This window comes from Archocentrus centrarchus, chromosome 8 (assembly GCF_007364275.1).
Source record: "Archocentrus centrarchus isolate MPI-CPG fArcCen1 chromosome 8, fArcCen1, whole genome shotgun sequence".
NCBI classification, from domain to species: Eukaryota; Metazoa; Chordata; class Actinopteri; order Cichliformes; family Cichlidae; genus Archocentrus; species Archocentrus centrarchus.
In genome coordinates, this window is record NC_044353.1 from 11729876 (window position 1) to 11755978 (window position 26103).

General features: G+C 41.4%; 3 protein-coding genes across 3 annotated transcripts in view; 2 read left to right on the plus strand and 1 right to left on the minus strand.

Moving 5' to 3' along the window:
• llgl1 (LLGL scribble cell polarity complex component 1) overlaps positions 1–2154 on the plus strand; it is a gene marked incomplete at its 5' end in the record, with an annotated part of 35921 nt that extends 33767 nt beyond the window's left edge. The window contains 1 exon segment of the mRNA XM_030735461.1: positions 289–2154.
• Positions 2155–2304: 150 nt separating this feature from the next.
• On the minus strand, positions 2305–15316 carry flii (FLII actin remodeling protein). Its single transcript, XM_030736034.1, is given in 32 exon segments — positions 2305–3742; positions 3831–3896; positions 4003–4108; positions 4253–4359; positions 5449–5577; positions 5653–5713; positions 5827–5981; positions 6087–6300; positions 6387–6526; positions 6633–6722; positions 6823–6921; positions 7115–7306; positions 7426–7533; positions 7841–8012; positions 8142–8225; positions 8382–8456; positions 8608–8690; positions 8864–9043; positions 9178–9282; positions 9715–9822; positions 11034–11164; positions 11286–11366; positions 11369–11432; positions 11770–11854; positions 11986–12143; positions 12343–12518; positions 12605–12708; positions 12840–13087; positions 13256–13336; positions 13490–13561; positions 14078–14188; positions 15144–15316. Coding segments are annotated over 32 exon segments (3783 nt in total). The 5' UTR covers positions 15207–15316; the 3' UTR covers positions 2305–3607.
• A 1528-nt stretch (positions 15317–16844) lies between these two features.
• desi1a (desumoylating isopeptidase 1a) lies at positions 16845–24210 on the plus strand. The gene is made up of 7 exons (XM_030736059.1): positions 16845–17033; positions 17350–17371; positions 17885–17954; positions 18562–18671; positions 18806–18928; positions 19656–19775; positions 20112–24210. The coding sequence occupies exons 1-6, from the start codon at positions 16943–16945 to the stop codon at positions 19744–19746; spliced, it is 507 nt and encodes a 168-aa protein (XP_030591919.1). The 5' UTR covers positions 16845–16942; the 3' UTR covers positions 19747–19775; positions 20112–24210.
• The last annotated feature ends 1893 nt before the right edge of the window (positions 24211–26103 follow it).

Genomic DNA, 26103 nt, shown 5'->3' on the forward strand with positions numbered 1-26103 from the left:
AGCTCCACTTCAGTGCCATTGTTTCTCACACTCAGAGTTCAAAGGTCAGGAGCTGATTGTTGCTGGTTCTTTGGCATGATCTTATTATTTAGTTTGAGTCTGTGGTTCTCTCTTGTGGTGCCTTTTATTTAAAAAAACAAACAAAAACATATTCACTCTGTGTATGCAGTTCAGTGTGCATGGTTTTTCTTCTTTAACTACCTTTTACTAACTCATTAGCTACGTGCGCCAAAGCTTGCTGTATCTCTGTTCTTCTGCGATTGGTAATCATGTATTTGTTTATTTTAGAACTGCAGGGAGGGGCTTGGGTGGTTGTGATGGACTGGATTTCAGTGCTGGACCACAAACATCTCCCATCAGCCCGCTATGGAGTCCCCCCACCGGCACTCTCGTTTGCCTGGCAAAAGCCGGGAGGAAAGTCTTACCACGGACACAGAATCCAACGTTAAAAACTCTTGTTGTGGTTCCTCCTGCTGGAAGAACAAATTCTTTGTCTTCTTCTGGAACCCCTTTGGAAACATGTTGCCTCCAATGTGTAGACACATAGAAAGTCTAGTGAGTACAGCGTGGCAAGTGGATGGCCTTGGAGCTGATGGTTCTGATTTCAAGAGCTGAGCTGTTGATCTTGGAGCTCTTTGCGTTCCTCCGTCATCAGCCCTTCTACACTGGAGACGTCACGGTGACTTTATTTTTCTATCTGCAGTTTGTGGCGTGCCAGGCTCGATCTGAGTTTTCCTCAAAGTTGGAACCCAGTTGCCAAACGCACTTTTTGATTTCTTGAGCACATGAGTGGATGGGATGTTGTTCACAGGACGCATCAAGGAGGACAAGCTGTTTAAAAAAACTGAGATTGTCCAGCAGAGACTGAAGGAGAGCACTGTAGTGTTGAAGACGAACTAGCAGTGAAGTATTTTGAATATGAGCATTAAAGTTGTAGCATTTCTATTCCCTCTCTAGGTGCCAACAAAGGCAACTGACTTCCTTTGTCCTGTGTGGGTTGAGGTGGCGCTGAACTCAGCAGCAGGTTCTGAAAAGCTCTCTGCACCCTCGGTACTGAGGAGAAAGCTGAGTGTGGGCCACTGGAGGTGTTTTGTACTGCAAACTTTTGTATGGCTTTTGGAGAACGTGAATATTTTCAATGATAAATGCAGTGAGGAAGTATAAAATCACACTGACTACAGAGGGAACCAGCTGGGGAAGAGGGCAGACTGAGGCGATTTATTTTTGAACTTTTGAAATATCTTTAGTGCTAAATGCACAGTGTAACATCGAGCTGGGCAGTGATGTCACGGGGTAAGATGTGGAGTTACCATCCTCATATTCAGTGATGGCAGCACAACATTTAACTGCTCTTCCCCATTTTAATGCCTCCTCACATGACATCACTGGCCCCGCCTACAGTGGGAATTAGTGGGACCACGTGCTGTGAAGTTACAGCGAAGCATCAGCCTGTTTGAAGAGCTCAGAAATGGAAATGTTTTTTTTCTTTTAATCCTCATTTTCTGCTCTAGTTTGGTTGAAAATACATTATCTCAATAATTCAAACGTGGATGAAGGTGGTAAAATGAGTGTCACTCGAATCCTCTTCTTCATCACCACATGCAGAAACTTTTGGATGGGACTCAGGGAAGTGTCGCAAAGTCAGTGTGGAAGTGAAGTGGGATTTCTTTTTTGTGGTGTCTCTGAGCTGGTGCATTCTGGGTAGTGTTGGTTACACAGTTTTGATTGCCAGTATTTTTAACCCCCCCCCCCCCCCCTTTTTTTTATATATATTAAAAGAAGTTCTACTGTATATAGAATCAAATATATACAGCATCTATATCTGGGTTCACAAGAAAAGAGGATTTGAACCTGCTGTAACCTAAAAACCACTCAGTATTCTTTTGCTTTAAAGAGACATCACAACTAACTAATGTAGCTCAGCAGGTAGGAATCATGTTAATGCTTTTTAAATTTGTTAGCTTTTTTTTGGCCGAACTCGTTAACACACAATTAACCCTTTGATCCTACAGCCGGCACGATTTACCTTTTTAATCCCACACTTAAGATGAATTTGTTTGTCATCCACTTTTGTGTGTCAGAATTTATTAATGAGGTCATTTAGCAGTTTGAATGAAGAATTGTGAATGTTAATAAAAATTATTTACGCTCTCAGCCTGGCTCCAGTTTGGTTTGTACTCACTGCAAAGCAGAGGTGACTTGAACTATTTTGGCTCGAGTAGTTTTGTGGCAGCTCACTTGTAATTGGAGAAGATCTGATGGTAAGTAAGAGGGCCAGATGGGGAAAAAAATGTTAAATGTGAAGTTTTATTTTATATAAAATACATAAATAAAGCATCTGCAGGTGGCATCAGGAGCATGTGCACATTTTCAGACACACCAACAGGCATACAGTTCACCCCACAAAATATTAAGCAAAATGATGAAAGTTGCAGCCATCTGGGAACATGGACTAGATTCTGCCTGGACCAGTGCCTGCATCTGACACAGGCCACGTGATCACTGAAAGCACCGCAGCAGTGATCGACTGAGATGGCTCTGGCTGCACTCATTGAAAATGCTCAAACAACTTGAAGATCAGCAGAATCAGAAGTCCTTCTATATCAGTTAAGATATCTCTGATAAATGCTCAAGATCTCCCATTTTAGAGTTCTGTCCCAATAAAAAATATTTGAAAAAGCAATGTCTAAAATTTTAAACCTGTAGCACTTTAAATATCATGCCTTTACTTTTTCAAATACATGTACACACATTTATTTTGGAGAGAAACCTCTCATTCTCTCTAGAAAATAAACATTTTGACAAGTTAAATGCAGCCTGTGACATCAGTGAATACAGTATTTTTCAGTATCTCCTAGGCTCTGCTGATTGCACATTTAAACATCCATCCTCAAACATGAAAACATAACTTCCACTCTGACCTCAACAAGATTTCTTTGGCCAAATAAATGTAATTTTAACTTGGACACGGCTGATAAAAATCACTCTCCATGATGCTCTTAACTGGATCAGGAGGTGAGAGCAGTAACCTAATGGTGAGGGGAAAGGGGAAGACCCCATTAAAGGGCAAAAACACACCATGAAAAATATATAATATATAAACCGACATTCCTCAGAAAAACTTATAGTGCCGTTTTCTGTTCAGTCCCTCAATGATAAGAAAACAAACTAGTCCCTGCCTTAAGCTGCTTCTGATGAGCCGCGTGAATGGCACCAAGCATGAAGGCGTGCCTTTGTAGTAATGAGCACTTAACCCTCCTCCACTGACAACTACCAACCATACAGCACAAGCCATGTGAAAGCAGCAAATCAGATTGATATGTTAGAGAATACAGCTCCCTTAGGTTTTTATAAAGCCTATTTTTATCTCAAAACATAATTTTCTTTCATTTAGACTTCAAGCTTGTGGGAAAAAAGGGGATATTTTGCAGTCTATCTCAGCTACTTAACAGCCAGCAGCTGCTTGACCAGAAGAACTTGCACTGACTGACAGCTGCTGGTCAAAAAGGATGGAAGGAAAGAGTCTCAGCTAAAGCAGAGATAGACATCTGTAGAAGATTGTATATGGCAGTGTGCGTGCAGGTGTGTGATTGGGATAGTGTTTGGCCTATGAGGGGGGAGTTTTGAACGGTCCCCAGGCGTGGAAGCAGCGTGTGAAGCAGTGAGGCTCGTTTCCCTTCCTCACGAGCCGGAGCTTCCTCGGATGTTCAGTATCCTTGGAGCGCATGTGCTGGATATAAACCTAGGAAGGTGGAGACGGAGGAGGGATTACAAAAATGTGGATAACATGGAAAAACACACACACAAACAAACTGCAGTTCGCCACTCACCTGGCAGGCTTTGAGACTGAGTTTGATCTCCACCTGGCTAGTCTGAGTACCAACCCACATGTACACCTGATGGAAGATTGGTGGGGGGGAGGGAAGGCGGAGACAATGTTAAATATGATGATAAAATCTAACAAATCCCTTCAACTACACACCAGCTTTTAACTGTTTTTACCTCTTTGCCATTATCCAGCAACATGATGTCATCATCAGCCAAGTCATCCTGACAGAAGTCTGAGCACTTCTCTGACACAGAGAAATAACCCTTCTCATTTGAACAGCTGAAGGAGAAGAATGGAGGGTGGGGAGCAAATACAGTGATGAGAGAAGAGGAAGATCCCACACAGACAGAAACAACATGCTGAGCGATAAAGAAAAGCAGCCGCTTCATACTGTGAAGTGTAAAAGAGGGAACGATCACTGACCGGAAGAGGCGAGCGTGTTTCATGTACTCTGCATCTTCATCGTAAGGTTTCTGAGAACCGATGCCAACCCAGAAGAAGTTCTCTGGCTCCTCCCCTTCATTAATCACCTAAGAGACACATTGATTGATGGTGCTGTGACTGCATTTCCACTGCAAGCTACCAAGCTTGAATTGTACAAAAAAAAGAGACTGAAATATGTGCTATAAAAAGTTAAAGATTCGCTATTTTTCTTTTCAGAGGATGCATTTTGTTTTATTGAATGACTCATAACGCCAGCAGCTGTCACAGTCAGGCTTTGAAAAAGACCCCTGTGAGTGAGCTGTATGGTACTTTTAGAACTGTTACGAGAAGGCATTGCTTGACAGTTATGAACCATTATAAAACTGTACATATAATCAAAAAAATTTAAAAAGGGTTTTTACACATTTTTAAAGAAATTTAAGGATGGATGGAATGAATTTCTTAACTGAAACTACAATGAAATAATGAGCACAAAAAGATGAGAACACTGTGCTGATAACAAAAACCTGACACAACCAGGGAGGGCTGAAGTCTTTAGTTACTTTTAAATATACACACAAGCCTGAAATCTAGTTTGTGGTAACCCCACATAAAACACACAAAAAGGATGTGATTAACGAAAAATCAAACATCTCTGCCAATTTTTTTCTTTCAGAAACATGAAAAACAGATTTCTGTGCTTTGTTATGTCAAGTTAATCATGAGTCCTTACTAAGATAATCCGCAGTTTAACAATAATCAATCGTGACAACACTTTGTGTCCCAACAAGTCTTGACCCTGCTGGTTCACCAACAAGGAAGTTGCAGATTGCCCTCTGGTGGACAAATTATACAACATCAGCACCCATAATATGGTTGAAGGGCGTTTCTCCGGCCCCTTAATTTACATTTTCATTAATCGGCAAATGGGCAGCATCAGCCAGGCTGAAAGATTAAGCTTTAATTAAAGAACAAATCAACTGTTACTAATCAAGATGTAATTCACAGAGGTATCTGTGGTGTAAGCACTGATCAAAGCGTAGCTGTGCTCATGTAGTTGAACTGTGAGCTGCTGTGTCAGCACTGACAGCAGCTGTAAAGGATAAAATGACAGGTTAAGTGTGCAGGGAGATTTCTACTTGACTGTATTTGTTGTATATGGAATAAAAATGAGGCATGCTTGCACACGATCTCACCTGCTTGCTGTACGTGTCGTCGAACATGCTGTTCATGATGTCCTCGGCCAGCTTTCCTTCATCGGGGTCGGCCGCTCTGCCCACCCAGGTGTAAACGATGCCCTGATTATCTGTGCTCTCAAACGGCACCTGCAGGAAGCACGTTTTTTTATTAAACTTTTCTTTATTGAACTGCTTGAATAAGAGATTATTAAATATCCAAACCTTAAGTATGAAGCAGAACTCAGAGTTGAGATTGCTGGAATCTGTACCAATCTGGATGGTCCTAAGATAGAGAGATGGAGGGTACATGTTAAAGGAGGTTCCAGGGGACTGAAAACTGACATGCATCAAAACAATAAAAGTTCTCTGGAGGACAAAAGGAGCAGGTTTGCGTGCCTGGTGCAAAGTGCGCTGCCATTGGTGCGTATGTGGTAGAGGGAGGGCTGGGCAGAGTCTGTGTTCTGTTTCCTCTTCCCTTTGTGGATGATGAACTTCCTCTTGAAGTGGGACAGGAACTTGAGGTTCTCCTGCTGCTGAGTCATACGCACCACCTAAACAGAAAAACAGGATATGGTTGTCAGTGTAACACTGATGTAAACAGATGTTGTGTTATGAACATTTTTAGAAAAAAACCACATCCAAATCTTTGCTCGTACTTGCAGTTTTCCAGGGAAAAGACTCTCAAACTTCTTCTGCAGGGAGAAGGTGAAGGTGAGCCAGCCCATGTTGGAGGCCTGCCTGCCCTGCCAGAAATATACTACACACTGGAAGTCCTCCTCAGGCTGTTTGTCCTCCTCCTCGTCTCCTCTTGCTCCTTCACCCTCCTTCTTTTCCTTCTCTTCATCCTCGTACTCCACAGGCACCCAGTATCTAACAAAGCACAGAAAGATGAGGATAAAATGAAGTTTCTTTAACTTTAAATTGATACCAGCATTTGAGCTCCAGAAAGACTCTACCTGCAGAGGAAGACATAACAGTCTTGGGTGTAGAAGTGCCCAAACTCCTCCTCAGGTAGACGAGCAAACTTCTTTCCCTCCAGCACAAATCCTTCCATGCCATCCAGGTCTTCGTTCCACTCCTCCATCAGCTGTTCAGCCTAGACAGGTAAAAAGGTAAATACGTAATAAGTGGAGGTTTGTAAAAGTGTGCTTTACATAGTCAACAACAATCCAAGATAGAAAAAAACTGGACTGTGTTGTTACCTCAGTGAGGGGCATGGGTGGCTGCCTGGGAAGGAAGAGAGCTGTGAGGTCAGCTTTCATCTGATCTTTCTGCTCTGCATCCTTCTTCACCTGTAAGGAGAGCACAGATGCAACACGCGCATCTTTATGATTTATTTTATATATATAATAAAAAAAAGCAGCCTGATGCTAGTCAGCATGTATCACTGACCTTGCCCTGCAGATTATCAGTCTTTTGTACAGTCTCAGCTGCTCTGGTGTAGTCCACCTTCAACACATCATCCCAGTTCTTAAACTTGGACTTGAAAACCTGAAGAATAAGGATGAAGTTGTAGCAGAGAAGTTAAAAGAAAAAAAAAAAAAAAAAAAAAAAAGTGACCAAAGGCCAGTCTTATTTTGTTTAAAGAGAGTAGAAAAAAAGTAACCCTGACATTTAAAAAGTGTTTGCTCTTTTGTGCATAGCTCTCAGGCCTGCAGCAGCAGTGGTTTCAGTCAAAGGTTACCTGGCACTCGGTGCCCTCCAGGTTGCGGGTGACACATGCATGTTTGGGCCGGTGCAGCATGGAGCATAGCTCCTGACCAAGTTTTAAGGCTGCAGCTCGGACGAGACGTGGAGACTTCCTCCCGATCCAGATAAAGACATCAGACCAACAGTCCAGGATGTACACACACTTTGTGTCGAGCAGGGATTGCACCTGAAGAAAGCACCGATACAGAAGGAGGACAGGGTGAATTTAGGTATTGCAAAACAAAGGGAAGAAAGGTCAAACAGGACTTTACTGTATTGCTATTCCTTTGCAGCAGTTGCACCTACCAGTCTGAGCTCTGGCAGGACGTCCAGTTTGATTTTGTGATCTTTGTGCTCGACCGAGAGCTTGTAGTTAATCTGAGGCAGCTCCAGGTAGCCAAGACCCAACCCCACCTAGAGGAGATTAAAAAACCCAAAAAGAAACAATCAATCTCTGCTGTCTGTTCATGTATGTCATGCTTTATCATGCCTTAAAATATTGGGCAAGGTCTCAGGCATTTTTAATGAAGGCACCACAAACACACGGTCTCTTGTACAGATGAATTTTCAGATCACAGAAGGCTTAAGGTTACAATAAGTCCTGCACATCTCCTACATCACTGAACAATATGCACTACACCTATGCCACCTTAAATCATAATGTACAGTTCTACAGTCAGCTAAATGCAGTACTGGTGTATAAACTTGTATGAATATTTACTTTATACAGTTTGGGTCTTATTGGAGTGAAGTCGTCTGGAACGTGTTTCCTGATCTCCTCTGGTTGTCCTCCCAGTGTCTCCCAGAATCCCGGAGGCTCCTGGGTCTGCATGACGGTTATAATCTCTGCCTTCCCCTTACGTTCATTCTTATTTATCTTTTCAGCAAATAACCTGGAGGAATACAGCAAAGCACACACTAAATTTCTGGGCTGTAATAAACAACTGAAGGGTTTTGTATGTTAAACTCTCTCCAGCATTAAAAGCACTTTTTACTTGTGATACTGTTGGTTAGTGTCTTACCTGGCCTTCGTGGTGCTGCTGAGAGTTGCGTTGGCTCCTCTCCAGATGAAAATATCCAGCCCTGTGTCCAACAGGAAGACGAAGCTGCCAAAAGGAAAAATAAAGGATGTTATGGGCACAATGCTTGGAGTTGCAACCTAAATGAGATGCAATGTAGATTTAGGATATAGGAGGATGGTGTGTAGTGAGTTAGTGGATGTCAGTCTGTGTATGAAGCAGTAAGGGTGTGTTGAGACTCACCGTGGATCGAGGGATGAGGCCTTTACAGGTACAGACTCCAGTTTGATGTTTTTCTTGCCGTAGACTCTGTACAACCTGAAACACACAGAACAATTAAAGCCTGTTGAACCGTTTTAGACCAAACAGATGCAGGCTGCACATTTCAAAGTGAAGTTGTTTCTGAAAACTGCAACAATAAATAACTGCAATAAGTCATTTCCTAAATAAAAAAGGTGCTTCAGCCTACCTGGCCGGGTACTGTGTGTCTTCCACAGTGTAAAATCCACTGGCTGTTCCTCCCTCAATGTAGGAGATGTCATTGTTAAAAACCTGAACATAAGGGGGAAAAAAAAAAAAAAAGGTCATTTGTGGCAGCGCAAAGTAATAAATTGTTCACATGCATATGTGTAGATTTTTATAAATAATTATGCTCAATGTACTTATTTATGTTTGTGTTTATACTCTCATATATTCGCTCGTATGTGCTTCATGTTTCTACATACAGCACTAAACTCCTCGCTCTCATCTCCCATCTCTTCCCTTATCGTCCTGCACTCTGCTCCGAGGAAATTTCGGAGGTTGACTGCATGGATGGCAGAGCCGGCCTTCTTGTCTAATGTGGCATCCTGACCAATCCAGTAGAAGATCTGCCAGCTTAATGCTCCATTGTCATCCAGGTAGGTCTGTAAATTAATACATTCATGAGTGGAATATTGTTTATATTGTATAGAAAAACATAGATGCTCTAACAGACATGTTTATCCTGTTTTGCTTGATCCAGTTCCTCTGGTGCAAATACAGATAAATAACACGTTACCTTGAGGATGATGTAACAGTCGGCCTCATAGAACTTGCCGTGGAAAGTTTCGTCCACTTGTAGGGGGACAAAGTTCTCTATCTGCCACACTGTCACACCTGGAATCTGTGGAAAATTTAAATAACAGAAATATGTAAGGTTACACTTCTAGTTTAGACTTTTATACTGTTGACTAACCACATATGTGGGGAAAAAAAGAGAGGAAACGGAACAGAAAAGGCTTTTATCACTTGTAAACATTAGGGGAAGATGTGGGATAAGGGTGCAGAGTGGGTTGTTGATCCCCAGTTCATCCATTCTACATGCCCTTGGCAAGAAACTGAAGCCTAAAACTGCCCCTTAATTGTATCAGTATGGAAAGAAAGCCCTTTGAGAGAATGTGAAGTGCAGTATCCATCACTCTGAGGAGTCAATAGCACTCAATGTGCAGCATACTGGAAATTTAGACACAAACAGGAGGTAGGAGCTGATTTGTTTAAGGCCAACTGGTTGTAGCTGAACACAGACAGAACACACACACACACACACACACATTACCTGGCCCACATCCTCCATAAAGAACTCAGAGTAGTCCAGTTGAGGCTTCTCTAAGCTCTTGTCCCAGCGCCGGATTTTTAAGTCACCATATTTCAAATCCCCATTTTCCTGCAAAATTAAAGGATTTTTTTTTCGTAAGGACTGTGTAGTGAATCCTTCTTCAATTCATTTATATTTCTGCTTTATCTAAATATAATCTAAAAATAAATAATAAAAAATAAAAATCACATGACAACAATTACCTAACAAAGGTGTCAAACAAGATTTTAAGTTGGTGTAGGTTGATCCTACTGTTCAGATTACTGTAACACGTAAGCCTTGATTATACTCTGTTGTGGACACAGACATGAACAGCTGGAGACCCAACAGCCAAGCAGTCATTGCTGTGACACTTAAAGTCCGCAGCCTGGGGCACACGTGCAGTTGGTGCACCGTAATGTAAATTCTGCACGGTCATAAAAAACAGGCAGGTACATGGACATCCACATAGACCCTCGCACTCACTGCTGATGACCAAATCACTTGGACTTGAACAGACGTGGAAAGAATAATCCCGGCTTTAGGTTTGTTTACACTTAAGAGTTACAGTAATCTGAGTACGTCTTACTATAAAACACAAACTCCCCCCACACACTAGCACAAAGGTGCAGCCCAGGCCCCTGGAGGTTCTTATCTATATCACGTATTATGACGTTGTCATATTGCCTAGCAACCACCTGTCAATAGGTTAAAGAGACCCATGAGTAGCATTTATTTATTTAATGTATAACAGCACAATATAATTTTAATTTCCCAACAACATCTAATTCAGATACGCAAAACTTTACTCTGAATATATATATGACGTTATCATGTTGCTTAGCAACCACCTGCCACTGGGCTTAAATAACTCATTTGTAGTTTACACACCTAAAACACCTTATAAAAGCATAGTATGATTTTTATTTCAAGACAACATTTAATTTATAGATGCTTCTTTAAGTTTTATTGAGATTTTTATATGCTTTTAAAAATGTATTTATTTCAAAATGTATTATTTTTCCATACAGAGCTGGGCTGGCTGCTCAGACAGTGAAAAGCTTCCAATGAGATAAATAACAATGTTCATTTAGAACTTAAATCTCTGTTTTCTTCCTCTATTTTCTCCCAGAATGAACGCCAGTCTGTTGGCCTCCCTTTAGTGATTTATTCTTTAATATACTTTAGAAACTGTTATAACTATTACAAGGGCAACACTGGGCCCTGAGGACAGAATTTCGTTCCACTGCATGCAAATGTGATGCAAATGACAATAAAGCATCATTGATCTTTTCCCTTACCTCCAAATTCTTCTTCTCATGTGCGACATCACTCATGCCCTTCAGCACTTGTTTTGCCTGATCATCCTGAGAACAGTCCTTCCTCCTCCTCAGCCGCATCCTCCTCGCCTGGTGATCTCGGGGGCTGGCTCCTGGGAAAAAAAAATATGCACAAAAATGCAGATCTAAACCTCCAGGAAATAACCAAGTCGTATTCAAAGAGGAAATACAAAACTTAATGTTGCTACTAAAAAAATTTATAAACTCTCTTACCTCCTCCAGCAGCTGCTACAGTAGCAGGCGAGGCTCCGGCCAGACGAAGCTGGTTCTGCAGGGAGAAGTCAATGTTGTACACTCTGCTCCTCTGTCGACTGGTTTAGGAGGCATCACGAGGTTGGGGTTCTCACGCACATCAAGGACCTGCGCGAGAGAGACATGAGTGGGTTTGTGTGTGTGTGTTTCAGACAGATTCTGAACATACAACAAGAAAATAATGTAGAAATAAGTCATATTTAATATTTGTTGGAAGCACAATTATGATTTTGATTTGCTTAAACAAAAATATTACATAGAACCATCTCATTACATTCCCTGCTTCCACTTTTCTTTTTCTTGAATATATTTTCACTCAGCTGTTCTCTCCAGTCGTGCCTGAGACAATCAAACCTAGGCACAACTGTGCCAAAATATTACAAATATTATCTGCAAAGGTACTTTGATTCTAGCATAATCCAAGTACTTTACTGAAGTACTGTACCTCTACGTCTGTCAAGAAGTGGATGGCCTCGGGCAATGTAACCAGGCGGTTTTTATTCAGCACCAGCTTCTTCAGCTTCCCACATCTGGACGACACAAAACCACAAGAAGCTCTTATATTTGTAGGTGTAAACTGAACTGAGCAATATAAACTGAATTATTTCAAATGTCAGTTAATTAACAACAAACTGTGTGCTTATTTATGTGTTGAACTCACCTGCAGAGTCCCTCAGGGATGAGTTCCAGGTTGTTGTTAGCAGCCATGAACTCAGTGAGGTTGGAGAGTTTGCCCACTCCGGGTGGAACCCCATCAAAGTCCAATTTATTGGAGTTCAGGTACAGCTTCTTCAGTTTGGACAGCTTACAAATGGCAGACTGGTTGAAGACAAAAGCAAACTTTATCCACATGAACACATTCTTCTGTTTCTATACTGCCTCTCCTCAGTATAATAAAGTAACAAATTAAATTCTGCTTGTGGTTTTAATGTTGCAAATACTCCTAAAGACATCTGCTAAAGACTGATAGATGGAACTGAAAGCCCTCTAGAGATGGCTGCATGACTTCGGTCCTTACAGGCAGAGAGGTGAGCTGGTTGCGGCTTAGGTTAAGCGTCTCCAGCTGGGTCCACTGGTCAATGCAGAGCGAGAGTTCAGAGATCTGATTACTGCTCAGGTTTAACCTCTTCAGACTGCTCAGTGAATACAGGCACTCCGGTACTCGAGTCAGGTCATTACATGACAGGTCAACATCTGGGGGAGAGAAAGGAGGAGAATATGAAACGGAGAACACATGTTTGCAAAATGCTGACGGTTGGTGTGTGTGTTTATGGTGTTACCTGCTAAATGTGTCAGTCCCTCCAGGCTGGTGGGCATGTTACTCTGGGTTCTCTGGGTGTTCCTCAGGTGCAGGGTCTGTAATGCCACCATGGCTGGGAGCTGGCTGCTCAGACAGTAAAAGAAGCATTAAAACCAGTAGGTGTGTTTACAAAATAAAATCATCCTTTCCGGATGCTTGTCTGAAGGTGTAAGCTGATCGGTACGGACAGAGGTAAATATTGAATGTGTTTTTACCGCAACTGGGCATGCATCAGTGGGTTGTTGTTTAGAATTAGAGTCTGCAGGTGCACCAGGCGTCTCATCTGGGGTGGCAGGCTGTCCAGCTTGTTGTCGCTCAGGTCCAGATACAGCAGGTCTGTCAGGTTGATAAACAACTGGTTGGGGATGGAGTCAATGCTGTTGTGGCTGAGATTCAGCACCAGCATGTTCCTGCTGTTCTCCAGGTCCCGGGGGATCTCTGTCAGCTGATTGTAGCTCAGATCCTGACGGAGAAGAAGGAAATAAATAATCAAAAACAGGAAGGATTTTTGGTGTAAAGCAAAAGTAGTGGACCAGAAGCAAATGAACCATGTTCAGTAAGTTAGGTAATAAAAAAAAAAAGTCTTCCAAGACATATTAATAGAATGAGATACTCAGGGATTGTTGTGTACCAGCACAGACAGGTCATCGAGCTGAAAGATGTCATCCGGGACTCCAGAATTTTTCAGATTGTTGGCCCTGGCTACCACCGCCTGCATACAAAAATTAGAATACTAAATTACACACTGGTACAAAAAGAAACAGACAGTCATGTGACTGTAGCTCTCCTTTTTTTTTATGCATGGCTAGAAAATAATTTACATTTTTTTAAAAAATGGCACGTTTTGCACACGTTTGTCATTTACCCGTAGATTTGGTAAGCTGGATAGTTCCCCATGTAAAGTGGTCAGGTTGTTGTGACTCACTGAAAGGTGCTCCTAAAAAAGGAAAAGTACACTTTTTGTTAATAGATATTAAGTTAACTGGAAAAAGAAAAAGAAAAATCCCAAACCCCACAAATATGACCTGCACAGGTCACACTGCTGTACTTTGTACTGTGACCTCAAGTCATGAGAACACAGTGTGTGTTCTCATGACTTGACTTTCAGTTAAGTGAGGTTTCACAAGTAAATCAATCTGCTGATTAGATCTTCTTGTAAAGTTAAACACTTCCTTGTTTTGACTTCAAACACAGTTCAAACGTGTCCCTATGATGAAAATGGATTTTGGCTTTAATCTCTGGCTCTTCTACTAAATAAACCTCTCTCAGAACCAACAACATTTTATTCACGTTCCATTTAGCTTTGAAACCTACACAGCACCCATGTAAAACAAAAAGATGGGGTCTATTACAAGGGTCCAGTCATGAAAAACCCTTGTTTAAATAGCATTCCACACAAACACACAAATGGTTTCATGTGTTAAGATGCTCCTAAGTAGCCTGAATGTCTCACCAGCTTTTGCAGAGAGGCCAGCTCCTCTGGGAGGTAACACAGTCCTGTCCTGTTTAGTTTCAGCCATCGCAGGCTGCTCATACACTTGACATGCTCCGGGAAGTACCCGCCCTGAGAGAGAGGACACAGAAATACATGACTTTTGACAGCAATAATACAAATAATTTTTCATATAGATATACTAAGAAGGAAAAATTATGTTTTTCAACCACTTCCCCAGCAATACTCAACTTAATTTATTTTCTTTAGAATGCAAAGAGTGAAAGCAATGCATCTGCACAGAAATTAACAGCTGGCATTAACCTTGATCTGATGAAAATTAGTACAAGTTAGGAAGAGAAAAGTTAGGACTATACAGTACATGGCACAGCAGTTACAATGAAAGGATATGATCTCATCCCACACTCGCAAATTTCAATCATAAGCCGCCCACTGACTATCAGATAAATAAGTCGTTTAAGCAGCATATTTGCAATACTTTGATAGCGATACATAAATAGTCGTGTCAGTTTAACATGCAGGTGATCGCAGCTGTCACTGCTGCCAATCGGGCTGCTTCCCCTCTCTCAAACTAAGCCCACAAAAGGGTGTCAGAACCTGAAAACAACATCAAGCTCTATTAGATAGCTGACGCTGTTTTAAACACTTAATTTTCTGACAAGTCGTAACACGGAGCCTGAGCTTCTATGACAGACCAGTTAGTAAGTAAGCCACGAGTGGAGCTAAACTACCCAGCAACATGACGTTGAAAATAAGAGCTGCCTCATCAACAACTTCCCCAAAGAATAATCATATCGATAGCTTACGAGGTAAAATAAATAAATAAATACCCTTCACAAAATAAGAACTGTGTTAACAACCAAACTTGGCAGCGGTGATTGAGAGCGGACTGTGTCACTCTGACAACTGGCTAACGCCCAATGCTAGTAACATTAAGCTAAGCTAATTTTATAGTGAGCTGTCGTCTGCTTCTCTGAGAATGACGGTATGCTAACGTCTTATTTACTAAACATCGGAGGGCATTAAAAAATAAAACAAAAACGAATGTTTGCTTAAAAATCCTTACTTTGAAGTCGTTTCCACTGAGGTCCACCCCCCGTATAAAGGGAAGAACTCCGGTGGCAGCCATTTCTAACTATTTGATGTCAGCTACTCTATTTTGGTTCTTGTGGCTGAAAAGACTTCGGTCTCTTCTTCTTCTTCTTCTTGTGGTTTTGCTGGCGGTTGGCAAACCAGCTTAGAGGTGCATTACCGCCACCTACTGGACTGGAGTGTTGCTCGGTAAGTGAACTGAAAACAACAACAAAAAAAACTTAAGCCCGTACTACTCTTTTTCTTCCTCCTCCCTGAAATTAACGGCGTGTGACAAATATCATGAGCATACCACCACCTACTGGACCGGAGTATCTAACAGCTGGCTTTGTGTACTTCCAAATAAATAAATAAATAAAAAACTTTTGGCTGCCCTCTTTAGGAGTCACCACAGTGGATCATCTACCTCCATCCAACCCTGTCACCAGCAGCCTTCTGTGTCACACTAACCTCAACATATCCACACACCATATCCAAACCATCTCAGCCTTGCTTCTCTAACTTTGTCTCCAAATTGCTCAACCTGTTCCTCTGATGTATTCCTTTCTAATCCTGTCCATTCTGGTCATCCTTGTCTCCTCCCAATGCAAATCTTAGCATATTCAGCTCTGATGCTAAGATGTGTCAGTGCCACAGTCTCCAAACCACCAACTTGGAAACCTTTCTTTTCACTCTTGCTGATATTCTTCTGTGAGGGCCACAAGTTGGTGTAATTGAGCTAGTGGTTAGAGGCAGCTACTGCTGTGATGTTGTGAACTATATACAAAAAACTGAACTGAATTGAACAGTGTGCTCTATTGCCGGTCCCAAGCCTGGATAAATATGGAGGATTGCATCAGGAAGGGCATCAGGGGTGAAATCTTTGCTAAATCAAACATGTGTCTCATTAAATAAAGAAATACCCAAAAGTTAGGAAATTGCTGTAACAGTAGTCAGAATGCCAAACACAACCTCATGTAATAGGTCAATAAAATAAAATAAATTACTTATCCAAATTACTTTTCATAATTTCATCCATCCTTTTCATCTCTAACGTCAACACTCTTTTTCTTTTCTCTTGTAAGCCCACCTGCTTTCTCAAAAACCCGAGCAGGAACCCAGTATCACCTCCAGCAAACTGTATTCTCTACATTATTTTACACATATTCATCAGTCGGCATCTCCTTTGATTTCCTTTGGATTCAAACCAGAAAAAGCTGATGTTGCTGAATACAGCGTCCTCCAGTGTTCACCGCTGATTATAACACATCCAGGGACTCACCTCTGTCCCACTTTTTCACGTTTTTCTTCCTAATGAGTCCAAGCCTGCTGGCACTCTCTGCATAGAAGTGATATAATATAGATTATGGCCTTTATTTGACAATAATAAATAAATAAATAAAATCATTTTTAGTTAATATAAGTGTCAGCTAATGAGCGTTTATTATTTCGTGGCAAGCTTTTTAATGATTGTCTACACCAAACAACAACAGAAGCGAGCTGTTATCAAATTGAAATTCTGTCAAGTCATTCAGAGCACAGATAACTATAACCGGGAAATGCACAGAGGTCCTTCAAAATAAAGCGATTTCTCAATAAAAAGAACGACGTTCGTTAAAGACTGCCGTTGACATGTTTTATTTTGAAAGCAGCCAAAACGGAAGTGTTTGGGGATATTTAAAAGTCGTGACATCACTCCTCTTGTTTAGAGCCTCGCAGGAGCGTATGTAGAGGAAGGTCTATACCTTAGCTATCCGACAGAGAAGCAGAAAAATAAATCTTCTGGTTTGAATTATGGATAAGAGCCCTACGCGATACAATGTACAGCTGTATATTTATGATTTATCAGAGGAATGGCCCGGAGCCTGCAGTCCTATCATGCTGGTAAGAAGCCTGCAGCAACACTGAATGATGGGAGTCTGGCCTTGGGGCGCAAATAGTGATGATAACCGGCTGGAGAAGCCTTCTTCTTTGACGCTTGTTAAAAGCGGTGGCTGCCATTCACTGTGTTGGCCTCTGGTTAAGTTCTCAAGGTCAGTGACTTTCTTTTATAGGTTGTTTTCAAATAAATGGCCAAACTTAACCGAGTTATGTCCGTACATCATTAGAAATGGCTCAGACAACGACTCTTGTTTTACCGGCTCGCCTTTAGAGACCGTGCGCTGCCTTGTATTTGCTTCATTTTCCCCTTTCGATTTGCAGAAAACAGCTGGATGGGATATGGTAAGTGTAACCTCCTCAGTCAAGAAAACACTGATCCTTTACTGTTGTACACCAGGTGTAGACCACTGACCTATTTCTGATCCCAGGGAAAAGACAGCAGTGGGCATTAAAAATGTTCAGAGCAGCTCCTGGTGCTCTGTGGTTTTGTATTTGTTTTTGATTTTGTTGAAGGCAATCTGGGGATATGTGTGACATGACAAAGTGAGCTATAATTAAAAAGAGATTAGGCAGATGGCGGATGCACAGTAAAAGGAAGAAAATTATATATACAATTTTAACACTTAGAAGACTTTGTCACAAAATGAGCAGCTGGTTGTGCAGTCACCAAATCATCAGTCCATGGATGAATTTTTCCTTATAATCGCTGTGTTCAGTAGATTGGCACGCCAGATAACACAATTAATACAGTCAAAGTGGTTTATTTGTCATGAATGGCTCTAATGCAATTTTGAATATGCTGTTATTACCACTGAGTTGCTCTGACTTGGATTTACCACTGTAATCATTTCCCAGGCACACAGCTATAGTGGCATATGGTGATGAGTTCTTCTTTGAGGGGGAGGGGATCTCCAGCTGTTCGCCGGTAAGGATGTAACAAGGGGACTGACTCCCATTTCACTTATATCACCAAAAAACTCATTAAGGAAGTATTTGGGCCTTCTCCCCTCAGACTGCTGCACACGTGGAAGATCATTTGTAAAGGTGTTTTAAATGTGCATCAGCTGCCCCTCAATTCTGCAGTGTATATATATACAGAACCCCTCAGCTGTGTCAAAGAAGGCAAATTACAAAGAAAGAAGGAAAGGGGGAAGAAAAAAAAGCTCAGAAAGATACAAGAAATATTGGGTCTAATGCCCCAAATTTTACAAAATAACTCAAGAAATTAAGATCCATCCATTTTTTTCCCCCACTTATCCAAATCAGGATCAGGGGTGGGGATAGGAAGAAGCAGGGTACACTCTTTGGAAGAAGAAGAAAATCAGGTGGTTTTAATGTTGTAGCTGTTGGGTGTGTCCTCACCTGTAAGTTGAAGTACCTGACTTTTTATCAAGGCCAAATAACTAATCTGAATTCAGCCATCATGTCTCTCTTGGCTGGAGCCTAAGAAAGCAGAATCTTCATCAGACCACCATTGATTTATTCTTTTATCATATTTCTGTTTTACGAGAAGTCTTCTCTGTGATTGTCAGGGTGGGACTATGCTGGGGCCTCCTGACACAGTGGTGGATCTCGGCGAGACTGAAGTGTCTGAGGAGATCTTCATGGATTACCTCTCCTCTCTGGGCGAGAGCACATACAGGTCAATACGGGAAAGCAACTAACTAGCTCGTTATATAAGTAATGTCCCAAAAGCAGATAAGCAGTAATATATATTCAGGAGTGATTTCAAAGTAAGATGGATAGGTTTATTAGGACTTTGTTTGTTTTGTTCAGAGGTGACAGGTATCGCCTGTTTGAGCACAACTGCAACACTTTCACCAACGAGGTGGCTCAGTTCCTGACAGGCAGGCCTATCCCTTCCTACATCACTGACCTTCCATCAGAGGTCCTCTCCACGTGAGTGAATTTTAGGCTGTCAGCTCACACCGACTTCATTCGAATCTGCGGTATAAATATATCCCTGCTCACCACTCGTCGCGTGACCATGAATGTGTCCCAGTGAACTCTAAACAAGACACCGGTTCAGTGGCAGGATTTTGAACACTACATTATGCTTCTCTGCCCTCATTTATAGTGACATTACATTTTAGCTATAATTATGGCTAAATCACAAAACATGCAAAATATGTTGCCATACAATTTTGGAGGCAAATTTCAAATTTGGCAGCTAAAGGTTAATATGATACAGCCTGCAGTGGAGTTTTGTTTTTGCTTTGCCTTGGCTGAACTTTTCATGGTATTTAACTGTTCTGAAGGCTCAGTTTGATCTGTTTTTAGCCAACAACAAGGCTAGTCATAGCAGAGGCACAAGTTTTTAACCACAGGTTCAGTGTGACTTTGCAACATGTAAGAGAGGACAGCACTTCACTATGTCAATGAACAGACTCCAAAACATACCTTCAGAAACTTGTTTCATACTTGTTGATGCATAAAAGAAAACGTGGTCATTTTCTCAAACATTTTTATCAGGATGACACTGAAGTAGCGATTCTAAACTCCTCTTTTAGACTAAACCAAGTAATTAAGAAAAGCATCTGTAAATATGCAGCGAGGAATGAATAGGGGTTGAGATCTTTAAGATTCATTTTGAAATATCTAATTAATTAAATCTTTCCATCTTCAGACCGTTCGGCCAAATACTGCGGCCCATCCTGGACTCTATTCACATCGCCCCTCCAGGAGGAAACGTCATCAACGGGGGAAGGAACATCTAACCTGAGAGAGAGAGAGCGGAGTGTAGTCAGTCAGTGTGAAGTCTCAATCATTCCTTTTTCCTTCTTGACATAAGCTACTGTCTAGTATCAAATGCTAGCGACTTGGTGGTGAGGGGTGGGGGGGGTGCCACTGAGTATATTTAGTCATGTATAGAACAGATTTGAAGCACTGAAACATTATTTTGATCTATATAGATTCAAAAAAAACACAATATAAAAATAGTATAAAATACAGTTTAAAACATAACTTACTTATTTTTGTACCGAGGTACAAAATGCTGTTATTTTAAATCTGAAATTCATATTTAATCAAAATTTTCTTGCTCTGTTTCACCACTAATGTTATTTTTGTAACATTTGTCCAGTGTAGCTGTTCACACTTCTGAGGATCTTCTGCTGCTGACTACAGTGGATGTAAATCTTTATTGATTTTCAGTGGATAAAGACTGACAAGACCAGGATGGCTGATTCTTAGTTTTTTTTTTTTTTTTTTAAATCATGCTTTGATTTTGCACTTTATGTCTTTGTTATTAGTAGCCTCTTGCTAATTCTCATCATATGTTCTTTTGTACCTGTAATCTTTGTCTTTATTGTTTGTGTTTAGATCAACTAACGTGGTTGCCTACTTACGTGATCACTCCATTTGTCAAAGTGAGCATGATGTGACGTACAGCAGGTGATTGTCTGCGCCGTACCAAGGTTTGTAAGACCAGAGGTGTTTTATAGACTGTATGTAAAAGATGGATGTATGCACTAGAGAGGGTGCATTGGCTTGTGAAGCCTCCACTTGAGCATTTTTGCCATCCCCGTTTTAGTATTTTTGAACTTAATGTGGCAACTGAGGGCTGGGTCTGACTGGAAAACAATCATGAGGTAGCTGTAACCTAAAGCATACCCTGTTTTAATGTATATGTTACTCTAAAGGGAGAGTAGTTAACAAATTTAACGTCATGGTGTTTTCAGTTAGATGTTGAAGTAGTGCTTGACACCTTAAACTCCTCAGACAAATGTTACTGTTGTCATAGATAAAGTGATGTGGTGTCATTTTTCTCATAGACTTCTACACAGGCTTCTTTTGCCTAAGTCGCCCCCTGTTGGCCATTATGACAACATTGCAGGCGTAAGCCACTTATCCTCCTGAGACCCAGAAGAAAAAAGGGTTTAATATTTCTGCCTTATTTTTAGATAGTTTAAGTATTGTGGTCTAAAGAAACATGCTCTGTCCCTTGTAGTGGACATTGGGTCTTGCTTGATCGCTGGATTTCTGGTAAAATGTATTTTTATTTCATGAACATTAAAATAGGTGGATGATGATGGAAGCAGATCTCAACACAAAAACATAGTTTTAAACAAATAATTTCTCACAGCCGAGCTTTTTGATTAAATGTCATTCTGCACACCTCTAACCTCGTGGCACTAACAATGATCATGGCAGAGGGCTGAAAGAGAGAGAAACCATGTTACTTAGAATTTTAGAAGGCGCGTAATACTTAGTGCTCTCAGGAGGCCAGACAGATCAGGAAGGTCAAAGCTCAGAGTAGGACATACCAGCTTTTGAGGAGCCTAGGTAGGGCCAAAGTGATGATATCTGAAGTGCATTATGGATAAGAAGTAATGTGTGAACTAAAGCCCTGATGTTCTAGGATTTGGTTTCCCTGACACAAATTTCCATGCAGGACATCAGCCTGTGAAAGGAATCATCTCGTCTCAGCAGATTGAGGCAGCCTTGTTGCACTCTGATTAAGAGAGGTCTCACCTTTCAGAGGGCATGGTTCTTTTTCCCTTTATGTTAATTTGATGGACTGCTTAATCTGGAAGAGTTATTCCAGTGGCTATGAGATCCCAGTATACCCGGATCTTTGGTTAATCGAGTCATGCTGTGAACACGGATGTGCTGAAGAATGTTTTCAGCTCCAAAATGTTTTCAGTTTTTAAGGCTGATAAAGGAGAGATGAAGGAGGGAGATGAACACCGCCCCTTGGTTTGTGTACTTTGACATTTTCTTCAAAAACCTCGTTGCCAATTTACTACTCGGGCTTCCAGTCTTGTTGGTTGTGGGCAGCGTTGTCCTGTTTTCATGTTTCATGTTAAAAACTATTTCAACTCTGTTGAAATTGGGTTAATAAAGAAAAGAGTGGAAGGGTTTAATGAACTTTCAGCAAATATATCAATTTGACCTCACTTAGAGCGCAACAAGGCTGCTTCAGTGTGCTGAGATCATAGAAGGCCTGTGAAGATGAACAGATGATTCCTTTCACAGGCTGGTGTCCAGTATGGCAGCTTGTGCCAGGAAAACCGAATTCCACAACTTTAGATCTCTAGCTTCCACAACATTTCTTATCCATAACGGAGGGTGGGTGCCGTCCCTTTGTCCCTACTCAGGCTTCTCAAAAGCTGATCTCTCCTCCTCCAAGCTGTCACCTTATTGCTCTAATGTTGGGACCTTCTCCACTTCATCTCCTGAAAGCTCCAAGTGTGACTCACCTTCCACGATGCTGAATGAAATCCTTTCTCCCTCTTTCAGCTTCGTCTTTCCTGAAATATGGGCACAGGTTGAAAACAAGAGGTAGCAAGTCCTGTTGTCCACTACGAAGGACACTGAATAAAAGCTTTGTTTTGAAAGGGTTAAAATGATTGTAGATTTCTGAAATCGTACTAAAACAAATTTAAGACTCACATTGAAGAAAAAATTAGATTTTTAGCGACAAAAACAAAATATCTGTAACAAATGTATCACTTAACTTCCCTTCTTGCTAAAAATGTGGAAGCTGCAATGCCCGCCATTGTGAAAATAAAATTGTTCTGTTAACCACAGCCCCACAAATGTGGCATCACTAGAAAGCCCAGGATGTCCTCTTGACAGTACTGAAATAATCACATAAATTGCATAAAGGGTGCTTGATGTACAGGTCTCAGACTCGCGTCCACTACAGAGGACAAAAATAAATTGCTGGGTCTTGGGACATTAGCTTTATTTGTCAGACCTGGAAGCTCCATCTGTGTTTTCCATACAGTCTATGGAGGCGGCTACTGCTTAAACTTGCTGTGTATGCACCTCTATAGCAGGACTGGGATGAATGAACTGTAAATTCTCTGTATATGCAAGTAATCCCTGGCTTTCAATAGTTAATTGCAGAGAGGATTACAGTCTGCACAGTTCCACAGTGTTGTAAATAACTTTCCTCACAATCGCTGTCTCTTTCCTGAAAACAAAAAACAAAAAAAAAAAAAAGGTGTTTGGTTATTTCTGATTAAGCTGAAACATTTTGAGGAATGACCTTGTTTTTGGTGTTGAGTCTACTGAAAGTGATGTGTGTCCCAGTCCCGCTCTGACAGAAAGTTGTTGTAGGTGCTTCTTGGTCTGAATTAACTCCAGAAATAGATGCTGATCATAGATACATTTTCTTATATAGATATATTTTTACAACTGCCTGTGATCCAAATGCCATGACAGTAATTCTAAACAATAGCACATTCACGTGTGCAGGTGATGGTGACCTGCACTCTTAATAACATCCCGCTTGAGTCCTTTAACAACCACCAGAGTGTGTTTTAAAATACAATACACCTCTGTGCCTTCATTCCCCTCTGCTTGGCTGTAGTTACATTGTTGGGAGTTGGCATGGGTTTCATATAGCACACGTGATAACATCCTGTACTGTCTGCATGATAAGAATCTGATGCTATACAAAGGGAAAGTGGTTAAAAGTAGTAGTGAGCCAACATGCATTAGAATATTTACTGTATAAAGGGCAAAGTGTTAGAAATATTCAGATTTAACTTGAGTCCAGCACCATTTCCAGCCCATAATCTCGTTACACTCATCAGTAAACACACACACACACACAGCTGACTAATTTCAATATAATGAATTCAACAGGTGACATTTGTTAGTGTTCATCTGATTAAGACAGTGTTGAACAGAGTGAAGGCTGAAAGAAGCACAGAAAAACAGAAATCTCAGAGAGTGATTAAACCAGCATTAGCTCCCATCATATGTTCCTGTAATAAATAAACCCTGCGCACACCATCTCCATCACCTGGCACAGCACTTTTGGCATGACTCTTTCTTTGTTGCACGTGTGCAAGATAACGGAGCTGCAAGCTTCTTTTCAAATTTAACCTGACTCTTGAAAAGCATCAACATACTTTTAAAGGATGACATTATAGAATATTTCCTTTCAGCAAGCTTGGAAGACTCAGGCAAACCTGGGCTCTGTAAATCTGCCTTCTGCTAACCAACTAACTCGTATAATAACCCGACCGCTGAAATGTATTAAGTCACCCTTTGTTGCTCTGATTTTATGTTGTTGCTGGCTGCTACCTGTAATGTGAAATTGCAACAGATATTTATAGATATTATTTCCTGATTTAACTAATAACTATGATAGATATATTTATGCATATTGTTTGTATTGTTTGTGTGATTGTTTTTTTGTAATTCTACCTATACATAAAGCCATTGACTGCAAATATTATTGTTGGTGTTTTTGTTCTCTACCACGTAACTATAGCCTTCAGCTTCTCTTACACAGTACTATAGGTGTACACAGATTTATGGACTTCATATTGTAGGAGTCAAGGCAAAAGGATCTTGGTGAAGCTCCAGTATGGAATTATTTTAGGGGCTCTGTTGAAATGGGATGTACATCATATACATAGGTTAAACCTGTTATATCTACAAAAGAAGTGGGTCCTTTTCTACAGAGTGTGCCAGGTTGCACTCCCATGTTTCTACTGTAGCCCAGAAAACTAAACACTGACTGTAGACTAGAGAGGGCCTTTTGCATGTTCAGCGGCCATCATAGATTCTCCTACATGTTTGGACGTGGAAGGTGAGGGAAGGAGTCATTTGATTGCTCCCTCACCATTTGATGCCACTCAGTCCTTTGCACTGCTCATTTAACTGATTTGTTAGGACTGGGGCGTTGGATGACCGCTCAGGGAAATTCTCAATCTTCATCCCTTGTGGTAACACTCAACAGCCGCCGGCTCATTTTAAGTAATTAGCTGATCTGAAAACTAAGATAACAGATGCCTATGGAAAAGGCATCTGTTATCCATAGTTATCCACCATAGTTCCCTCCAGGCTGGTCTCTAAGCTGCTGGACCTGGGCCTGGGCCCATCCCTGTGCAGGTGGGTTCACAGCTTCCTGACCAGCAGACCACAGGTGGTACGAGTGGGTCACCTCACCTCATCCTCCCTCACCCTCAACACCGGCTCCCCCCAAGGCTGTGTGCTCAGCCCTCTGCTGTACTCACTGTACACCCATGACTGCGAGGCCACGTCAGAGTCCAACGTCATCATCAAGTTTGCTGACGACACTGCTGTTGTGGGACTAATCTCCCACAATGAGGAGACAGCCTACAGGAGAGAGGTCTCCCGCCTGGAGAACTGGTGCCAGGAGAACCACCTCCTGCTCAACGTCAGCAAAACGAAGGAACTGATTGTGGACTTCAGCAGGAAGCAGCAGAGGGACTACCATCCACTTGTCATCAGTGGTGCTGAGGTGGAAAGAGTGGACACTTTCAAATACCTGGGAGTGACCATCTCACAGGACCTGTCCTGGACTCATCACATAAACATCACTGTGAAGAAGGCCAGACAGCGTCTCTACCTCCTCAGGCGGCTGAGAGACTTCAAGCTCCCACTCAAGGTGCTCAGGAACTTTTACACCTGCACCATCGAGAGCATCGTGCGTGGGAGCATCACCACCTGGATGGGAAACTGCACCAAGCAGGACTTCATGGCCCTAAAAAGGGTTGTTCGTTCAGCTGAACGGACCATCAGAACCACCCTCCCCAACCTGCAGGACATTTACACCAAGCAGTGCAGGCTGAGGGCCATGAAGATCCTAAAACAGCCCAGCCACCCCGGACACTCTCTCTTCTCCCTGCTCCCATCAGGCCGGCGTTACCGCTGCCTGAGGGCTAAGACTGAAAGGTTGAAGAAGAGTTTTTACCCACAAGCCATCCGTCTGCTCAACTCTGAGCCCTAACTGGACCATTATTGCACAATGTAAATATTATAATTTATAATCTATAATTCCATGTAAAAGTGTGTATAGTGTATAGTATATAGAGTATAGTGTATAGTGTGAATTACTTTTTTATTTTTATTCTTCTTATTTATATGTGTGTATATATGGTTGTAGGTACAAAATACATTTCACTGTGCATTGTACTGTGTATAACTGTGCATGTGACGAATAAACACTATCTTAATCTTAATCTTAAGGTGAAGGTTTTGGTCTATCTGATATGGTAGTGTTGGTCATGTTCCTGCAAAAATTATGTTAATGTTGCTCCAGAACAATCATTGCAACTGACCAAAGTGGTGATGTTTTCATTTACTGC